The sequence below is a fragment of the Macrosteles quadrilineatus genome, unplaced genomic scaffold (assembly GCF_028750875.1).
Source record: "Macrosteles quadrilineatus isolate MER2022 unplaced genomic scaffold, UCM_ALF_1.0 Scaffold_9__3_contigs__length_116548681, whole genome shotgun sequence".
NCBI classification, from domain to species: domain Eukaryota; kingdom Metazoa; phylum Arthropoda; class Insecta; order Hemiptera; family Cicadellidae; genus Macrosteles; species Macrosteles quadrilineatus.
Window position 1 is genome coordinate 36422351 of NW_026542602.1, and position 21287 is coordinate 36443637.

At 36.0% G+C, this 21287-nt stretch overlaps 1 protein-coding gene across 3 annotated transcripts in view; it reads left to right on the forward strand.

The window, feature by feature from the left end:
* Nucleotides 1-21287, forward strand: part of LOC129004409 (integrin alpha-PS2) — a 206879-nt gene that overhangs the window by 175361 nt on the left and 10231 nt on the right. For 2 of the 3 annotated variants that reach the window (XM_054432985.1, XM_054432984.1), the window contains exons 7-16: nucleotides 10177-10225; nucleotides 13617-13694; nucleotides 15608-15789; nucleotides 16100-16309; nucleotides 16629-16734; nucleotides 17151-17385; nucleotides 17889-18055; nucleotides 19336-19484; nucleotides 20207-20421; nucleotides 20690-20933. In XM_054432985.1, the coding sequence (XP_054288960.1) occupies nucleotides 10177-10225; nucleotides 13617-13694; nucleotides 15608-15789; nucleotides 16100-16309; nucleotides 16629-16734; nucleotides 17151-17385; nucleotides 17889-18055; nucleotides 19336-19484; nucleotides 20207-20421; nucleotides 20690-20933 (1635 nt within the window). The remainder of the gene's footprint in view (nucleotides 1-10176; nucleotides 10226-13616; nucleotides 13695-15607; nucleotides 15790-16099; nucleotides 16310-16628; nucleotides 16735-17150; nucleotides 17386-17888; nucleotides 18056-19335; nucleotides 19485-20206; nucleotides 20422-20689; nucleotides 20934-21287) is intronic. The other variant, XM_054432986.1, reaches the window with a different exon arrangement.

The window sequence follows — 21287 nt, forward strand, 5'->3', positions numbered from 1 at the left end:
GAAAACATTGTAAAGATTCGATTCATCCCCATAGTTTTGCGTACTATGATATTTGATGCGACATAATTCAATTGGCTTGGTTAAAAAGTTTGCTTTCGACAGTACTCAGTGATTGAAATCAACACACTCTGTTGGGGGCTCAAATCAAGGATGTATATTTTCATTCTAAAAGTTACATATATAGGGAAGAGGATGTTTACTTTTAGAGTCAAATATCAATCAATAAATCTAATGAAACTAATAAGAGTTAACACAACACGAAACGCTAAAAGCACAAACGCACCAAGGCACACACCTGCGTATCTTCGCGGCCGCGCAACTGCGCTGGTCAGAATGAAATTCTACACTTAATTGCATGGTGGCTGCGGGTACAAGTCTGCCGTGTTGGCGAGCCAATTATATTACAAAACTACGGGATCGATTCAATTATTTAATTAATCGGGGAAGCGAACAGGTACACGCCGCTGGAACCTAGAGGTTGGCGGTGTCTGTGTGTCCCATTAGATGCCATTCATGCTCGTTACAACCTGCAGACCAGCAACGTGTGTCCAATTACATGACTACGTCAGCTGTTGATGCATGATCGGGTCTTATCAGCTGGTTCATCGATGTCAATGCGACTGCAGAAATGATTGAGGTGGTCGAAGAACCTTTCAGTCCGTGGCTCACTGGCGATTTTGATCTGGCCAGAACTGTAGTAGAGTGACGATAGTGAGAGACCACAAATTATTGTTGTATCAAACGATTTATTGGTTGGCAATTACACTATAACGTCTTCCTCATTCCATAACCAGAACAAATGGATCATGTCATTAAATTGTCTATGTAATGAACTGGCCATTTAGCTCACCTCACCTTTAAATCATAAAGCTACTGGTTTAGTGCCAAGCTCGGTTAATTCTAAACTCAGATGATATTCGACATCTTTTAATCACTAACAACACAGTGACAAGACCAGGGTTCAGAACATCCTCATATAACAACCGTGCTAAAAGTGTTAAACCCACAATAAATAAAAAGAAAAAAAATTATATATCAATAGTTAGAGATCACTCAATTAAGACCAGTCGCAGAAGTAATGGGAGTTTCTAAATAAAATTGGAATTGTACCCAAGTCACGGACGCCCAAAGAGTCAACGTCGATTGAAAGTTGAAAGGTAGCGATTTAGCTTGTTTCATGACGTCTTCAGCACGGCTTCTCTCTCTGATGTGTTTACGACTCAATCCAATCCACTCCCGTCAGCTTCATTACGATCCATTCAGCGCCTGTTGTAGTGGATTGTGGTGGAGCGGGAGCAGGCGGCGTGCGGCACAGTCAAAGCATATTGCACTTCTGATTGACAGCAGATTTGGAATGGGGTTGTCAAAATATAGCAAATTAACGATCTCTTGAGCTTTATGCCTTAAGCTATTATAGTACCTAATGTAAACAGCCATGTGATTATGAATCATCAAGGTGCTATCATAAGTAAAAGTCTACGTAAATAATGCACTTTAAAATGCTATAAAATGTGCCTTTTGTGTGTCACTATTGCAACGTTAGAGCGTAGAAACCTTTGAATATCTGTTTTCATATTTAGTGGTCAGGGGTGTATTTCTGGTTAGGGTGTTAGCAAACAATTTCTTAAATTTTATTTTACTCTCTGATTTGGACTATTTGACTATTGATTTGGAGTGTTCGTGGCAGAAAAAAACGTATGCTAAAAATATAGAACAAAGCATATTTTATTAATGTCTCATCTTTATGTATTAGTTAACACTATTTAAGTTATCCTTCCATCCGGTTTTGAAGAAGGTTATACCTGGTCAATGAACCGTTTTCGTCTAGCGAACAAGGGTTCGAAGAGGTTCATTTTCAAGCTGAAAGCTAAGTAGTTAAAACTTCTTCATCCCTGGGGCATTATAGCACTCACCTGGTTGTGGTTGAGGTTTCTGGTTCGATCCAAAGTGAATGCGATTGTACCCAGATGCCGCTAATCATTGGACTATCAATTAATAATACCATATACCGAAAGGTTAACGTTAGAAAGTGTAAAGTTCAGGGTTGGACTGTTCCCTTATGAAATATTTTGCCATACACAAAAAATTGAAAGTGCTCATGTGTTAGTGAGTTTCTGCGTATTTACAAAACTATCGAAAAGCAAAGCTCGGCCACCAGGGCCCTGTTTCATAAAACTACTAGTCTAGTATTTACTAGTCCATGGACTAGTAATACTAGTGTATTTTACAAGTCTACGTTTCAAAAACTTACTAGTGTAAAATACTAGTTACTAGTGTAGGGACTAGTATTACTAGTGGTTTTTACTAGTGTAGATAGCAATGTGTTTCATAAAGTTTTACTCTTGTAAATTACACTAGTAAATACTTGCTATTTTCTACCAACCTCTCTTCACCCGTATTATTTGAAGTACACTAGTATTTTTGAAAAGAGACTTATTTCATTACTCCAATCATTTAAAAAAATGAATTATTAAGTTCTTTTTACAAGTGCAAATTGGCTCACGTCTGCAATTTAAGATAAAAATAGATCTGTGAGTGCTAAAATGATAATCATTAGATATAAATTACAATCAATAAATGTGACGTAGTACAAAATGAGTGAAATTGAATTTTATAATGTAAGTTATGTACAATCGCCCTATTAGAATTAATTATAATTATAAGTTATCAATTTCTGTGAAATTTTATTCTAATTTTACTTGAGTTAAATTTCATGGTTAGGTTATATAAACTATTTAGCTATCACAGAGGAAAGATTTTTAAGCTTTGAGAGAAACCAAATTAAAACCGCATACCGTATTGCATATAAAGATGTACAAAAATGTATCTAACATTGCAACATTAATCAGATTATTTTACACCCGAGGCTCTCGGTTTGAATTTAAGACACTTTAATAGGAAATAACAGTGAGACAATTTTAAAGAGGAGTTGCATTGATTTGTTTAGGTGTTTATTATTTGTTTCCCTAAATAGCTAAAACCCTGTGATGTACTAACAATTTTGTAGGCCTATATTTGATTTTTGGGCGTTGGACTGAACTGCTTATCATAAAAACATTACTTTTAATCGATTTTGGTATTCTGAATTTGTTATTCAGTAGTAATAAAAAAACTAGATGTTGATTAGAGCTGTTATTTTAATGTAAAAACATGTAAAAGTTTAATTAATGGAATAACAAGTATAGTGAGTGGCGCGGATTTGAACAAGGGACCCGCCTCATGAGAAGCGAGAATTCTACCTCTGAGCTACGCCCAGCCATATCGCCACTGCCATGTTTTACTATACTTGAAAACCTACTTCTCCATTGCTTGTAACGGGGTTGCAATTATTTGTTACATCAATAAACGTTTAGGCTTATTATTCATGGTTTGTATTGTAGACTCAAAATTAGAATATCACAGAATAGTTTTTAACTCAAATATTCTTATGCATTCGAATATTTGAAAACGTAGGTTAGGGTACTTTAAAACGTTCCTAACAAAATGTCCTTAGACGATTACATTCAAAATTTGAGCCTTCTTTTCTTTACTCATATCAAGCTTAATTTTATATATCAGAATAAAACAAAAACTGTACAAATCACAGCGAATGCGGCAGCAACAGATCAACTTCCACCCAACTGTTGAGCGCCGCAACTAGGCCTACAACCGGCTACTACAATCACCGTGTTAATTGCAGCGACGCGACGCCACACCGCGCCGGCGCGTCGGCGGGCTCATTGATGAACACAAATAATAGCGTTTTGATAAATTATGTGTGATTGTTTTACTTATGTGTCTATATAGTTATTAATTAAAAAAAAAACACTGCGTTTCTACAACTATTTACTTTTTGTATCAAATGAAAACAAAATTAACACCCTTTATAAAGGGTTTCAAAACCCGTGATTGAGGTTAGAAATTTGTTTTGAAAGTTAACTTTATAAAGTTTGTCACGTGACTAGTAGTTTTGGTCACGTGACTAGTAAAATACACTAGTATTTACTAGCGGTATAAAAACGTTTATGAAACACAAATTAGTAGGACAGGTAAATACGGGACTAGTATTTACTAGACTAGTAATTACTAGACTAGTATCTTTATGAAACAGGGCCCAGGTGCTCATTGGCGATAGGACGGAGACAGTGTCTAGATTAATTGTGTCCCTAACACAGTACTGTATACCGTGGGTTGCAGATGGTATCGTACTGGGAGTCTAATTGTCTATCCTGCGGTATTTATGTGCCTACTGCACCATTCATCCACCCATTAGTCAACGCTAATGCTATCTTAGACAAACAGCGCACACAAACACTGCAACTGACAAATGCTGCGAGATACGGATGCATACTGTGCAACATTCAACTCGTCTAGTGAGTAAAGGTGGGAAAAGGAGTTTTCAGAATAGTTCACGATAAACTACTGGGAACGCCAAAGTAGTTTGTTATGACCCTCTGGTAAGGTTTTGAGGATTCATTCAAAATTCCAGATGCATAAAAATTGATTTTCTTAAGTCAACAAGTTCGTCAAAATGGGGTTGACCAGTTTAATTGTATGCGCAACATGTTCAAAGCTTACCACATGCCAAAACAAGAGGTATTAACCACAGAATAGATCTGTCTACTCTCCATTCTGTAATAGAACACGTAACAAAACACAAACGTAACACGATGGAAAATGGAATAGAACAAAATGGATTGATAATTATCTTTCACATAAATAGACCCGTGTATAAATATAGGTTTCCTAGTTATTGAATATAATGTTTTCTGAAACATCTTGGACAAGTTTGTTAGCCAATTGATCCGGTTTTTAGCCATTTTCGCCAATTATATATTTTTAACCAATTACATCTTAATGTCGTGTTTCGAAAGAAATAATCTCAATAATAAATAATCTCAATCGCACTCAAATCAGTACGTACTAAAATACATCAAAGATAACAAAGGTCTTAAAAGACATTTTCCATTTTCGTTCCACTCAGTCTTTTGACATGATGGAAAATGTATCCCGCCCGAAGACAACCGTTATTATAAGCCAGATGTATACATGAGAAGCATGCTGTATTATTTTACGAAAGTTTTCTTTTCAGATTCACATTTTATTAACTACAAACTCTTATTCATACCAACACCAACAGTTAAAGCGTATTGAATACTGTATCGCCAAAACCTTGTTATATTATTGCACCTAATTTTAGTCTACTAGCTTAAAAATTAGGTATTAATAGCTAATGTTTCTACTGTAAAAACTTCTAGAACCTAAAACTGATTTTAAATGCTAATTTAAATCTGGGACTTCTTTTCCGAATACAACATCCAGTATAATATTGCAAGTTCTCCTTTAAATTTCCTCTGTTTTAGTCCTTGCGCATATATCATATACGTCAGCATTAAACTGACCAGCCTTGTTTTGTAGTACCATTGACTCAATGGTAAGTACTGTCGCAACGCTTTCACAACAATAACGAAGACCCAACGGCATTCACTTAACCAACGCCATTATGGAACTTTACGTTAATTAAAAACGTAATCACTATCATCAAACCTCAAGCCTTCATCACTTCTATCTCTTTATCGCCCGCGGGTCAACTCCCATTTGGCGGGAAACTTAAGAGCCGGGGTATCCATTTCCCGCGTCGCCGCGAGCCCAGCAATATACACAGAGTATGACGCGCCATAGAGTGTGTTACTTACATGTAAGCGGATATCTACTCACTACTCTGTGTTAACAAGGGACATTCATACAGCTGTTGTCTCTCGCACTCGCAGCTTGTTAGCACGGTGATGTATTGGCGGGATTTGTCATCGAGGTGTGTAATAGAATTGCAGCTGTGTTTTCCAAGGATTCGGTCAAGTGCTTAGAGTTGATTCGTTTGTTTTTGCAGGCTCAGAAAGTAGAAAGTTTGGGGGATCCACACATCTTTTAGTTAACCTTTGCTATCACTAAGTAGGTGGTTTCATAAACGCATAGAATTTTAATTGATTGAAAAACATAACTTCATCAATTTTCCTTGGAAGACCTCTTTTTGAGAGTATCTACTAAGTTTTGATCTTGTAAAGTAATTAGTTAAGTCCTTGCAAAGTAATTTGAGAAGCCGTTTAAAATAAATTGTTTTAAACTTAATGTTTTTTACAATCGTAGCTTAATTTTTTAGCATGGCACGATTCAAATGAATTCTTCAATATCTTTGGGACGAAGTGTTAATTATGTGGTTACTTATTCAATTTGGTTAAAACTATACTTTTTTAATCTGACGTAACATGTAACAACAGAACAATTAATTGTATTCATCCGGCTCGTAGGACCATAAATAGTTAACAAAATGTGATCATTAGAAAGGAATCTGAATAAGATAGGACATAAATAGTCAGTGGATGGATCGAAAAGAATAATTTGAAGACAGATTTGGAGGGTTGATCAAAAGGGGTAAATACACTGCTACAGAAATGTCACCAAAAGCGCCAAGGCGGAAATAATAGAGTAAATATGGCTTCGAGTAAAGAGCAGTATTTAACTTAGTTTTTTAATCGTTCAATCTCTCCACAATAGCGGGGTTTCCTTTTAAAATCCTTCATATCCTCAAAGAGGAATCCTTATACACAAATAAACGTGCTTACTTAAGATTCTCCGGTAAATATGCATTTTAGGGTTTGCACGCGATTTTTGAAATTTTTTTTTTCATTCTACTCGAAATTTAACGCTGATTCCGAAAATGGTGTTCTTTTTCCGCGGAAAACGACCATAACGCGGAAAAACGACCAAAACGACAAAAAAAACTTTTTTTACCAAAACACGTCATGTGGGTACTCAAATTAACCGTAATATTAAGCAGATCACGACTATGCAAGAATTTTTTGGATCCGAGGTCAAATAAGCGAGATTTTCACGTAAATATGCGATAATATTTTGGATTTTTGCTCCAACTTTTGTCTGTGTTAAAATACCAGCTGATCAGGATCAGCTGGTCATTATTTTATTATAATTGTTCATGTTTTAATTTAACAGGTAAAAGGGATGATACTAAGCATAACCTAACTTAACCTAACCTAAAATAACCTAACCAATCTAACCTAACTAACCAACCTAACCTAACCAGCCTAACCTAACCAACCTAACCTAACCTAACCTAACCAACCTAACCTAACCAAACCAAACTAACCAAACTAACCTAGCCAACCTAACCTAACCAACCTAACCAACCCAACCTATTCTAACCTACCCAACCTAACCTAACCTACCCTACCCTAACCTAACCAACCTTACCCAACCAACCTAACCTAACCTAACCAACCTAACCTAACCAAACTAACATAAACAACCTAACCAACCTAAACTGACCAACCTAACCTAACCAACCTAACCTAACCTAACCAACCTAACCTAACCAAACTAACCTAACCAACCCAACCTGACCAACCCAACATAACCTAACCAACCTAACCTAACCTACCCTACCCTAACCTAACCTAACCAACCTTAACCAACCAACCTTACCTAACCTAACCAACCTAACCAAACTAACCTAAACAACCTAACCATTCTAACCTAACCAACCTAACCTAACCAACCTAACCAACCTAACCTAACCAACCTAACCTAACCAAACTAACATAAACAACCTAACCAACCTAACCTAACCAACCTAACCTAACCTAACCAACCTAACGTAACCAAACTAACCTAACCAACCCAACCTAACCTAACCAACCCAACCTAACCAACCCAACCTAACCTAACCAACCTAACCTAACCTACCCTAACCAACCTTAACCAACCAACCTAACCTAACCTAACCAACCTAACCAAACTAACCTAAACAACCTAACCATCCTAACCTAACCTAACCTAACCTAACCAACCTAACCTAACCTAACCAACCTAACCTAACCTAACCTAAAAACCCCGAATTCCCACCTGTCCCCTAGTGAGTTGGAGTTATTGCTGATAGTATCACGTTTTCGTGAAAATCTAGGTTGGTTAGTTAGGTTAGATTGGTTAGGTTATTTTAGGTTAGGGTAGGTTAGGAGTTAGGTTATGCTTAGTATCATCCCTTTTACCTGTTAAATTAAAACATAAACAATTATAATAAAATAATGACCAGCTGATCCTGATCAGCTGGTATTTTAACACAGACAAAAGTTGGAGCAAAAATCCAAAATATTATCGCATATTTACGTGAAAATCTCGCTTATTTGACCTCGGATCCAAAAAATTCTTGCATAGTCGTGATCTGCTTAATATTCCGGTTAATTTGAGTACCCACATGACGTGTTTTGGTAAAAAAATTATTTTGGTCGTTTTGGTCGTTTTTCCGCGTTATGGTCGTTTTCCGCGGAAAAAGAACGTCATTTTCGGAATCAGCGTTAAATTTCTAGTAGAATGAAAAAAGAAATTTCAAAAATCGCGTGCAAACCCTAAATTGCATATTAACCGATTCTCCAAGAAACATATTTGAAAGAACATATTTTGAAACCCATAGAAACTTGTTACATACCTCCTCAGTCTTAACTCCCATGTAATAGCTCTTGGTCCTGCTCTCTCAGACCACTTATACTTATCCCACTCACAACTATCTTTCACTCTCATTCTCTTTGTAATGCGCGCTATCTCCCTCTTTTCCATTCTCCCTTCTTGTTGTAATCGTTCAATCTACCAGACACATTTTGTCCACGAGTGGTCACTAGATAGAGTGATTTGTTTATTTCAAGTTCCCCATCAAACAAGTGGTTAATGTCGTGCTTGAGAAGTGATTCGTGGTGAGGGCGATTGTCCAACCATGTATTATTTGAAATATGTACGTTCACATGGCCTATGTCAATTAAATAAAATATCAAGAAAAATCTTAAGAATTGTTTCCAGAAAAAGTGACTCTGTGTTAAAGCAAATGTATTTTTTCAACCCAAGTTTTCACTGTTTCGTCGGCGTTTTGCAGTACTTCTATCCTCCCAAGTAATCTTCGCAAAAGGGCAATCGTTCACTCTATTCGCTCGTTGTGTCCGCCCAAATTCAAATGTGACAGTCCCATTGTATTATCAACTAAGATGGGTACATCACCTACGTGCATATTTTAACCCAAATATGAATGAAGGATGAGTGTAGAATAGAGTAAGATGACTTGTGAAGCTTTGTTACTGACTAATGCCAGCTGTTTAATTAGACAGGACCACATTAAAACCTCAATGATCAAGGACAGCTGGGTCCATTTTCGAACCTTCAAAAAAGCCAATAACTTTTTTCTGGTTCGTACCGGTGGCCTTTGATTACTAGGCGAGCACTTTAACCGATCAGTGCGCCCAACTATGACCGAGTCGGGACAGTCCCAGTTTAACACCTAATAACCGATCTTTGCTTACCATTAATGTTCTAAAACTAACTCACCACTCACCACTCACAAATTCACACTTTCCCGGATCCTAGTGGATATACAAGATTCCAATTGAGCCCTATCGTTTTAACTCATACCTTTCTTCCATTCGAATTAACATTTTTTGTTAGAAGTCTTAATATTTTCATCGCATTATCACCTAAGCAGTTCAAAGTAACAAGCTCCTACTCCCTACTATTCCTGCAATCACCCTTATCAAAAGTAGCTGCAGCAGGCGCCAGTGTCGTTGACTTTAAGTGCGTCGCCCCATTGCATTCCTTTGACTACGAGCGTCCATTTGAGACTATTTACATTCTCAGTGAATACACATCTGTGATTAGTTTTAACTTTGCATCCAAATGAAATTTGATGCAAAAATATTTCATTAGACGACTAGGAATTTTATATTTCAACCTAATTAGCAAAAGTGCCTCCTTGTTTAGAAGAGACTTGGTGTTGATTGCGGCGGGAATCAGATGTGCCAGTGGAAAGTGTTTTTATGTTTTCGATAGACAGAACAGAGATGTCTTATCTAGAGTTGAATATACTAGCAAACCTTCTTGGTTACACATTTTCAAATCCCGTAAACTTGTAAATGCCCCTTCACGCCTTTAGCAAAAACTCTTTCAAAATCGATCCGGAACCTTACATTGCCTTACTTATCCTTGGCCAGTAATGGGGTCTCCTTCCACCCGGATATCCCTGATAATCTATCTTGATGTAATTATTTTTCTTTTCTCTACACAACGTACTCGCAATGATCAGGATCACTGCAAACAATTTAAGGGAACATTGGTATTTTTAATTAAACATTTATATGTTTGTTACAGGATGGGAAGCGATTGTTCATCGGAGGAGTCGGCAGTTGGTACTGGCAGGGTGAGTGTTTTACATCAAACTAACACTGTTTCTGTGGATGTGCAAGAGCAGAATATACGTGTAGCTTGAAATGCATTTTCGAACACATAGTTTGGGAGCACTTGTCATTCTATTAGTATTTACGTGCTCTTCACTAATCCTAAAGTTTCACAGTTTATTTGTTGTATTCAATATTTCTATTATGATTTTTACACGTAGTAAAACTATGAAAGGATTCCCAATTTTTAATGAGAAAAAATACAAAATTTTTTTAGAGTTTTTATAGTTTGCAAGGTATTTACCCCCTTACAAGTTCCCAACACATGGTATCAAAATCCCTGATACAGAAAAAATACAAAGAACAAATGTTGACAAATTTTAATACCAGTAAAAAGAGAGCGGGGCCAAGGAAGTAGCATGCCTAGCATACCGAACAGACGACATGTTTATGCATACGGCTCCTCTATAGACGCCGACCCGTATAAATCTGATACAAAAGACAAATTTAAAAGTCGGTCAAACGACAATAGACCGGACTACCTTAAAAAGAGCAGTCGGACGCGCTATGGTACCGGCGCACTTACGTTCTCGGCGATTGAATTTTCCGTTTGATGAATAATTTATAAGTGGCTCCAGTCGCGTTTCGAACACCCGCCTCTAGGTTTAACTGTTATCGTTTCGTTTTTTGCCCAATATCCCAAGTCGTTTCCGCTTCGCTCGTTTTTTTTTTATGTTTTCAACTCTGGTGCCTTATGGAAATTGGTCGGTAGTTTTTCAATTCGGTTTTCGATCCGTGTTGTTCCAATGTATTATTTTGGGTCCCTCCGCGCAGGTTGAAACGGTTATAATTTAATTTAGTTGTTTTATGTTTTTTTGTTTGTTAATGTGTTTCGAAGATGTACCAGAATCATCTACCGGTACTTATTTTAAAAATGTATCATACTATAATTCTCAACATTATATTCTTCAAATTTCAAATCTTTAAGATCTGCGAAATTCTAATTGTATATGTAAAAACTGGTAAGGTAACAATTATTGTTATCATTCTTATCTGGTGTGTTTGTGTACGGTGGTTTTTGCATTCGTGGTTTTAACTAAAACTATTTGGAATATTTTCCGCTGAAAATTACAAATGAAATAGGTAGTTAATAGTAGTATATCATGGGCTATATAAATTTCACCTGATTACAATGAACAATTTCTAGGGAGGTAAAATGGGTTTCAAATCGTCAAATCGGGAATTACGTGTGGTTCATATCCCAAATTTGCGATAAATCGGGATATCTCCGGCAACTAAAGGATATTCGTGTGCTCGGCGGCTTGTCGTCGACCCGGGGTCAGATGCAAACTTGTTTTGTGAAATATTGCATTTGACATTAAACATGTCTGCAAGGAGACCCTCACTAATGAACGTAGATGAGGGAATCCTGAATAATGGCGTTGGATTGTACAGCCAAGAGATTGCAGTTTCGCGTTCTAATTGGAAAAGAAATATCGGATATGCCAGCAGGTCGTAAAAAGGTCTCGATTGGAAGTAGATATGTAAGAGTTTAAATTTAATTTAATTTTGACAGATTTCTTTGACAATTTTTAAGCACAAGAATGTCTCCGGTGAAAATTTCAAAGAAAGCGTGTTCAAATAAAAGTTCTTCTAGTCAATGTTTGTTGTTACGACTGTTCTTTGCACAACATATATTAGGTCCCAAAGTATTGGCCATACAAAAGTAAACGTTATTAGTAGCAAACATTTAATGTAGGGCTACTTTATTTTCATTACCATGTTTACACAACAAACGGTTATTTGTAAGGATATGCCTACCATTTTTTTCCATTCCAGAATCAAAAGTTATTAGTTTTGGGGTTTAAACTATGTTCGACAATGGTGCAATATCTAGCTATGAAATTTGATATGATTGAACACAATTGCAGAAAATCGTTTTCTTAAAATTAATATTTATACACATAGAAAACCCTTTTAAGCTTGACAAGTAATTCTTCACAGTCTTACGATTTAAACACATTACAGTAATTTATAATTCACAATTTTTAAGTCACAATCATGTTTGTTTATACTTACATTATTCACTATAATAGCCAATGATTTGGAAAGAAGTAGGACCATGTGTATAAAATGAAACGTTTAAACACAATAATTTACTAATTGTGTGTACATCTTGGTCTTCCACTTCCTCGTGTTGCTAAGTGTTTTCTTTTGAAAGCCAGTTTTACCATAAGGCAAAATGTTGTAATTTTCAACACAACACTAATCCTGCATATTTTAGCACTTGTCAATTTTAGCATGAATCACTGTTACCAGTACATGAATGTTCTATGTTATATGTGTGTATTTAATGTGTTTTGACTGTGTATGTAATTATAATGTTAATTTATTCAGCATGTGTTATATACTTGCACTTCAAGTGTTATATTTTTACCTGTACACACTTTTGTATTTTCTTCTTTCAGCTTTTGGGGTTACTCGGTTTTTGGGGACCGATTTCTGCTTTTGGTTTAAAATGGATGCAGCACTATTCTTGATCTCTCAGTAAGATTGAGGGTTTTACGTTTTCGGGAAGAAGGTTTTGGTGTGGGATAATATTATCGTTATTTTTTTACATTGAATCCACAAAAATATGTCATACCATTTAACTTTTGTGAATTTGTTTCAAAAGTTGAAAAACATTACTAGCAATTAATTCCACTAAAATCAACTTGGTTTTATTAGCCAAATTACTATAGGTACTGTTGAAATAAAATCATGTATTAAATAAATAATCATTATAAAACACAAATATAGTGTTTATAAAATTAACTAAACATTAAAACTATATTGAATGCGTGTTAAAAATGAAATGCTGTACTTAAATTCTGATGGAAAAATAACTGTCAGAAATCAAAGACAATATAAAAAAATTTTTCAGTAGGCTACGTTGAATCTTTCTTAGTTTCTTGGTTAAAAAAAATTCTTACATTAAACTTATTTATTATTATTATTATTATTTTTATTCACTGTGAACTCTTTGAGTGGAATACAAAAATTCTAAACCTAAATACAATTTTTTTAAAGAGAAATTTCATTGTCACTAAGGCCTCCGTCTTGGAATGGATATACTATTCCGTGTTGTCTGACTTCAGTGGCGGGTTCATTCCCCGCCATGTTCACAGCAATTTGAGGGATTTGGTCCGCTTTCACAAAAGCGCCATCTCAAAAATCCCACTGGCTCTAGATAAATAAAACCCTTAACCGACACTACCCCTGACATTAGCCAACTCAGTCCAAAGAGAAGAATCAAAAAGCGACGTCGACTTACCATAAGGAAGAATTCCAATGTAAAAATCAGTGCTGCGTCACCATAAAAAGCTACAGAATGAGTTGGAGTGCCTAAAATGGTTGGGATGATGTGTTTTTCAGGTCAAGTCCATTCTTGCGATGCTTACGCCAGACTTCCCCGTCCATTGCCGCCCCGCTACGCCATAATGAACGAGGAAGGTAACGAAAAACACCCCAGAAGGTGCTTACATGCTTGTCAAACCCCGACACATTAACAACATTTAACTTGATTAATATGATAAACAAGTGACACTTTTGAAATTGAACAAAATTTTTAGAAGTATTTTTTAGTGGTTTTGGTTTCTTAGAGTTTTGCTGTTTTTTCTACTTGAATTGAGTTTGTAATGGAACAATAATGTTCAATTCATTTTGTACACAGTTTATAACGTATGAAAGAAAATGTGTTTACATCTCAAATGTAAAGAAAAAATGTTTTTGCTTAAACAAAATTACTTTTTTATTAGTTAAGCACAATGTACGTAGACATTTTTGTAAGTAGTTTCTTCTTATTCCCATTTTGGTCTCGGAATCCAAAATTAAATGCTTGAAAATATTTATAGGGACATGAGAATAAAATAGACTAATGCTACACAAATTTAAACCTTCTAAATAACTTACAACATAACATTACAGTTTAACAACATTAAAACAAAAATAATACCAACATTAACGTATGCTTTAAGAAATAGGTGAAAAACAGAAAGATTTGCTTTGCTACAAAATCGCAGACAAGTCAATGCTGGTACAACACAGAACAACAATTTGTTATTCTGTAGTTCAACAAACAAATCATTCCTCTCATTTGTGTGTATTCCACATGTTTCAGTGTTTTCATTTATAATGTTTTAATGTGGTTTGATGAGTTACTTGGCCTTTTACAGTGGATTTTATGATGAATTTGTTTTTTCACAAAGTTCTAATACCATGTTTTTTCAGCTTCCGGGTGGGGGATGTTTTCAAGTTTGGGGGATTTTCCTTTTCTTGATTTCACTTTTGCATGTGTTTCCTCTGCATGTGTTGCACAAAAGAATTTGTATGATAGTATATTACAAAAAATCTATTTCTTGAGAATGATCTGTATTTAATAATTAAAGAGTTGGCATTTAGTTCCGTTTTTGACGATTTGTCTGAATTTGAGGCTTTTTCAGTAGTTTATTTACTAAAATGTATGTGGTGGTCTACACCAATATCATGGATCTCATCAAGCTGTATCATACAATGTAAATATATTATTATGATATTGTAAACTGATGTGTATATAGTCCGATTACTTCATTTTATTTGATTTGATACAAAAGAAAATGTCATCTAGTTTTGAGTTTTAGACCAACTTTGGAAGTATATTCTTAATTTTCAATCAATCTACAGAATTTAAAATTCTAATTTTTAAAATCAGTTTTGGAAAAAAGGAATGATGTTGTCCAGAAGTCCAATTATGGAAAAAGTACTTCTTAAGAAAATCATAACGAGAATTTACCATCTAACTAAACCTTTTTTCTACAGTACCGGTACCGGTATTTGATAAAAAATCTCATAATCCAGGAATATATTCTCCACCTCTGTAATATTGTTCATTGTTAATTTTATTGAGCAACTGATGCACACCTGTTGGCAATGGTGCACTTCTTACATGAATGTGAACCATTATGTCTGTGTGGATAGAACAGATACCTTGTGCAGTTTTGTGAATGACTTTAGATGGACTTGTTAATGTGAAACAAAATAGACCAAAAACTATAGAGAAAACAATCAAAAAAGCTATAGAAAATATTTGGGTTGATCGTTTTCAAAGATCAATGAGTTTTCAAGATGACAGCTGCAAATTTCCTTTGTTTAATGTCTGTTGAACAATATCTGGTTCCATGTTAAAGTACCACGAGTAGAAGCCAAGGAATTCTTGTAGGTCATTCCATGTAGCTGCTGCAGATAAATATAACAGCATTTATGAACAGTACCTTACCGTACGTTTCAGTTTATATTATTTAAACATAGGGGCTCTTGTAGGATAACATTCCAGTTTTTGTTTGTTGTAGACTCTCAGTAAGAGTTTTGAAAGAAAACTGTGTTTGCAGGACAAATTTTCTCACAAAACCTCTACTCAAGGCCTGACGTCATCTCTAGCAACGAGGGACCAGCGGCAGACGATGACTCTTACCTCGGATACTCTGTAGCCTCGGGAGACTTCAGTGGCGGGGGAGCGGGGCAGAATGATGTTGCTGTGGGGATGCCCAGGGGAGCGGGTCTACTTGGCAAGGTGAGGTGGTAATTAATTATTAATTTTATTGGTAATTTAAACTTAAGTGTAAATTGAGGATGATAAAGGTAGCACATGTGTAAGACTTATAAATAGAACTATGCACCATCCTGCCTTCACCTGCAGGACAGGTCTATGGGAGATAGTCACAGGGATATGAGGAATAGTTGTGAACTATCAAAATTACTGGAAAGTGGAAATAAAAAAATGATTTATTTTCTAACTTTGCCTCTTTGATTTGGATTTTGACTTGGGAATCGGTCAAATTAGTATGGTAAAACGATGTTTCACCAAAGTTCTTCTCTCACAGATTGTTCTGTACACATGGAACTTGACCAACATGCAGAACATAACCGGTGAACAGCTCGGAGCGTACTTCGGCTACTCTCTGGCCTCAGTGGATATGGACGGAGATAAACTGGACGACCTGGTCATCGGAGCTCCGTTGTACACAGACCTCAGCAACAACGAGGGTGATTACGAGACCGGTAGAATCTACGTTGTCTACCAGGGGCAGGGGGTAAGAGCAATAATTAATTAACTTACATTTTTGTCCGATTTACTAAGTTTGATGAAAACACTGACTTATGCATATTTACAGGAATGGTGTTTATGTTTATGATTACAAAATTGGGGATATTTTTATACAGTAATACAGTAAAGTCCACAAATTTGGTGTAATACTGTAATGTGGACCAAAGTTTTGAGAAATGTTAAGTCAATGGGTAAAAGTTTAAAACTGAGTCGTAATAGTACATTTTTTCTTTCTCAGAAAATTAAGATGTTTCCACATAAAATTTAAAATTTAACTCATTGAGATGTCAATTTGTTTGATTCAGGAACAAAAGTTTCGCTCGATGAATACAAGAGATGGTGTCAACTCTAAAGCAAGATTTGGTCTAGCACTGGCTTCTCTTGGGGATATCAACAAAGATGGTTATGGAGGTAAGTTAAAGTTTGATGTTTCCTTAAACATACTGTATATACAATTTAATTTTTAGTAGTTAGTAAGTAGGGCTCAATTTGGGGGGAGGTTTAGTGGTAAATCATTTGGGATATGTGTTATTTTTGATTTTATTAGTGAAACATATATTCATCTCCATCTTAAATAATAACAACATTTAACATTCCAAACCCCTAATTTTCACTGTTTATTGTTCAAAAATAGCGTTTGGAATGTGTGTTCCACTCCGTCTTAAATAATGACAAACTTCAAATTTCAAACCAACAACTTCAACTGGTTGTTGTGCAAACTTGATATACAATGCTTTCTACTCATCTTCTTTTTACTTGATGTTTGTCCTAGTCTCCTAGTCAATGGTTGTATTCTAAGCCATCAACTTACCCTGATTATTGTGCAGACATTGCGGTCGGAGCCCCCTATGACGGGCCGCAGGAGCGTGGCGCAGTATACATCTATCATGGATCGGCCACGGGGATACGAGAGAAGCCGTCACAGGTTATTCAAACATCAGATCTTGGTCTGCCTCTCACCACCTTTGGCTTTTCACTGTCTGGAGGCGTAGACATGGATGAGAACCAATACCCGGACCTCATTGTGGGGGCTTACGAGTCCGACACGGCGGTGTTCCTTAAGTGAGTGTTGTGTTGATTGTGATAGCCTAACAATAAAAAAAACCAATATTTACTTTTTCTGGGGATCAAGGCATAATTACTGTACTGTAATCCTTAATAAATGCAAAAAGTTGGGGTATGACTTGAAAAATGTGGCTAGGAAAAAGTTAGAGTAAAATATCATTTTTACAAATAATAACATGAGATTGTTTGTATTATATGCAACTGATTTTATTTCAAACCTTGATGGCTCATAGTACTGGTGAAAATACTGACCAAACTGATCTGTGTAGCTTACCCCAAGATGGATTGCTGTAAAGCATCCAAGTATTTTTGTAATGACGCAATTTTAACGTCCCGAAGATCAAAATGTATCAACATTTTAATTCAATTTAATTTTTAAAAATCTTTATCCAATTTAAACATCCTGCTTAACTTAAAATCTTTACGTACATATCATTTTACAATTTTATTACTGGCAAAGTCTTTTCGCTGTTTATTCTGATGTTCACCTGTGTTCTTAGGGCTCGTCCAGTGGTGAAGATGATGTCTTCGGTATCATTCCTGTCGGAACAGAAACAGGTTGTGCTGGAGGAGACCAATTGTACACTCAAGGATGGGACTAGAGTAGCCTGCCTGTCTCTCAAGATGTGCCTAGAGTACAGTGGATTAGGAGTGGACCAGCGATTAGGTATTTGTTCAGTTGTTTTAAACTGAAACTTTGCAGGGTATGGTAAAAATAAACCTCTCCGATCAGTGGTCAGCCTCTCCGATTGTAGTCATGTTTGATCCTGGGCGTACCCAAGAACAATTTGAGGGGTTTTTCATCTATTTCCTCTTAAAAACATATGTAATAATTATCTGGGTAGCCGAGTGGCCATAGTGCTCACCCTCAAATCTGTAGGTCACCCTCAGTGACCTCTTTTCAGTGACCTCTTCTCAACTGTGCTCACCCTCAAATCTGTAGGTCACTGGTTTGGTTCCAAGCGAGATCATTACTGGACTCAGTTGTCATTGGGCTGTAAATTAATGATGCTGTTTAACAAAAGGTCAACATATAGTAACAAGACCAGGTTTTGGACAATTCTTTCTCAAAACCTCAAAAAAGCCAATGACGTAGATAAAGAAAAAAAATGTTCTGTAATCTCTTCTTTCAAAATAGTATTGGCACTATAACATTCACTTACTACATACTTACTTAATCCTGTGCCAGTGGAAAGCAAGTTGGTTTATGGTCTCACATTGTTTTTGCCTTCATTGCTCTTATGTTTCTTCTATAGCAAAGCATTCTCAGGCCTTTCTTCACTTTATTCAATTCTGAGTCTTCTTAGAGCTAAAACTCCTTCTGTTTTGCCATTCCACACCTTCTTTGTTGATCATTGGGTTTTTATTATTTCCTCTATAGACATACTCAACCAACTAAATCTTTTTGGATTTTTTAGGGTTCCTCTTTTAACCTTGCTTTTGCCCATCCACATGAGTCTAAGACCTGTGCTTAGAACGAATTAAGCAAAACATGCGGTGATCCAGGACAGTAGAGGAATTAACTTTTTGATAAATTTTAGTGCTGATGCTGGGAAGCAAACCTTTGACTCTTGACATTGTTGCTTTGGTTTCACAGTCTATCACGCTATCACACCCCTGATTGAGTCACTTCCTCTCTAAAGAAAGTCAATCAAAATCTTAAGTACTAATTTTGTTGTGCTGATATGCATGCAAAGTTGACATTGCAATCAAGTCCTTGGTAGCTTAGTTTATTGTTTTTAGAAATTTTCTACAAACTTGTCAACCTTCAACTTAACAAATTCAGTTGAAATGTATTAACAAGTTGAATCATAACTAGTTAGTGCAATTTTAAAACACCGGTACCTAACTTTGAGAGGAGACTACATTTCTTGGTAACAACATTGGCTCTGATACACCAAAAGGTGCAAATTTGGAAAGGAAAGTAAAAATGAATCTTTCTGGCAGATTTCGACGTGCAGCTGATCCTTGACTCCAAGAAACAGAAGAGTCCTCGCATGGCTCTGCTATCTTTGGAAGGCCACAGTGTCCACAACCAGACCATCACCCTTGACAAGGGGCTGCAGAAATGCCAAGAGGTCTTTGTTTACATCAAGGTATGCTATGGTTACTGTATCTGTGTTTATGTTTAGCCATCTCATTCCCTTAGCTGTAACTACCGGTAGTTAAAAAAAGCTAACATATTGTTTAGTTGAGCCATCAACATAGTGTATTGCTGTCAATTCCCAATTTCTGCTGAATGCACAACTTTTTTCATCTGGTTAAGGACAACTTGTTGAAAACTAAAGCCTCTTTTATGTATCATCAATTATCATAGTAAGGAAAGCTAAGGCAGTTTTGACAAATCACACAGTGTCAAAGGCTTTCAATCAACTATGTTATTTTTAATAATAATTCACCACAACTGGTTTATACATGTTATGTCTTCTTTAGTGTACAAATGTCAATTGAATTGCTTAACAATGAATTAATAAATCGATGTTTATTATAATATATATTTGTTATTAAATCATTTGAATATACTGCCACCATTCATCAGTTTGTGATTTAGTTCCTAGTGCACACTGCATTCACTTGTGATCTAAAAGACTTTGTATTGTCAAGTCATAACATTATAGTACAAAAATTAACTTTGTGTCAGTTGTTTCCTGATGCATCCCTTTTATTATGGATAGAAACCATGATCTCCCTGATTTTGGGTAGCCTAAATCAATTCACACTAGTTCCTAAAGTCAGTAAAAGTATAATAGTACATCGGTCAACGTTTTAATAACAGTATGTTAATCTAACAAACAATTAACGACAAACTTGTCAACAGCCGGGTATCAGAGACAAGCTCACAGCATTGGAAGCAGAGATGCGCTACAGTTTGCGTCCCGGACCATCGCAAGGAAGTAGACGCAGATATCAGCGATCTCTCACACCCGTGCTGGATCTCAACGAACCTCTAACGCAGAAGGACAGTGTTGTCATTCAGAAGAACTGCGGCAAAGACAACGTCTGCATCCCCAATCTCCGAATAAACGCCACTCCGTTAGTATGAATTTAAAAATATAAGGAATAAAATGTGATGAATAACTTAGTTGGGTTTGGATTTTATAAGTGAATAAGAAAAACTTTTGTTGAGGTGTTATGATTTTGTATAGTTGAGTACCCTAAATGAATGTATGAAGTAGTAGGATATTTTACCTTTGACAACTGAAAAAGTTTAACTTGTAAATAACTTAGATTTTTTCTCATTTAAAAGACTTTTAAACTAAGTACCGGTACCTCAATCTGCAGATTAGCAATAATGTTTCAGGAATGTGAAGCGCTACTTGCTCGGCTCCGGAGAACGACTGAGCGTTGACGTCGTCGTCATCAACGAGGGAGAAGATGCGTTTGAGTCTGTGTTTGACATGAGGGTTCCTCCAGGAATCAACTACGTCAACATTGAGAGATTAGACACGGAGCGCGACGTTCTGGTACAATGTTCGGCTCCTTCATTCATCAACAACCACACTCTGCATTGTGACATTGGCAATCCTCTACCAAAAGAGAAAACGGTATGTTATACTTTTGGAATTGATTATGTGGAATGTAGATTTTGTAAGTACTTTTGTAATTAAGATTTAAGAGAATAATATTCATATTCAGGAGGAGGTGATTGAAAAGTTACTAAATTGTTATATAGGCCTATATTTAAAGCTCTATACCTACAAATATTTACCTACATATTACACCTTGTTGATTTTCATGATGGGTTAGCCTCTGGATCGTAAATAGCAATATAAAAATGGTTTATTTTACCTTTTTGCGTCGAACGATCCGTGTGTAGTTAGTACAACTACAGCTGTTTCATACCACTAGGGTACATCATCAGGTTGTTGGCAGAACGTTAGATAAAACAGCATTCATTC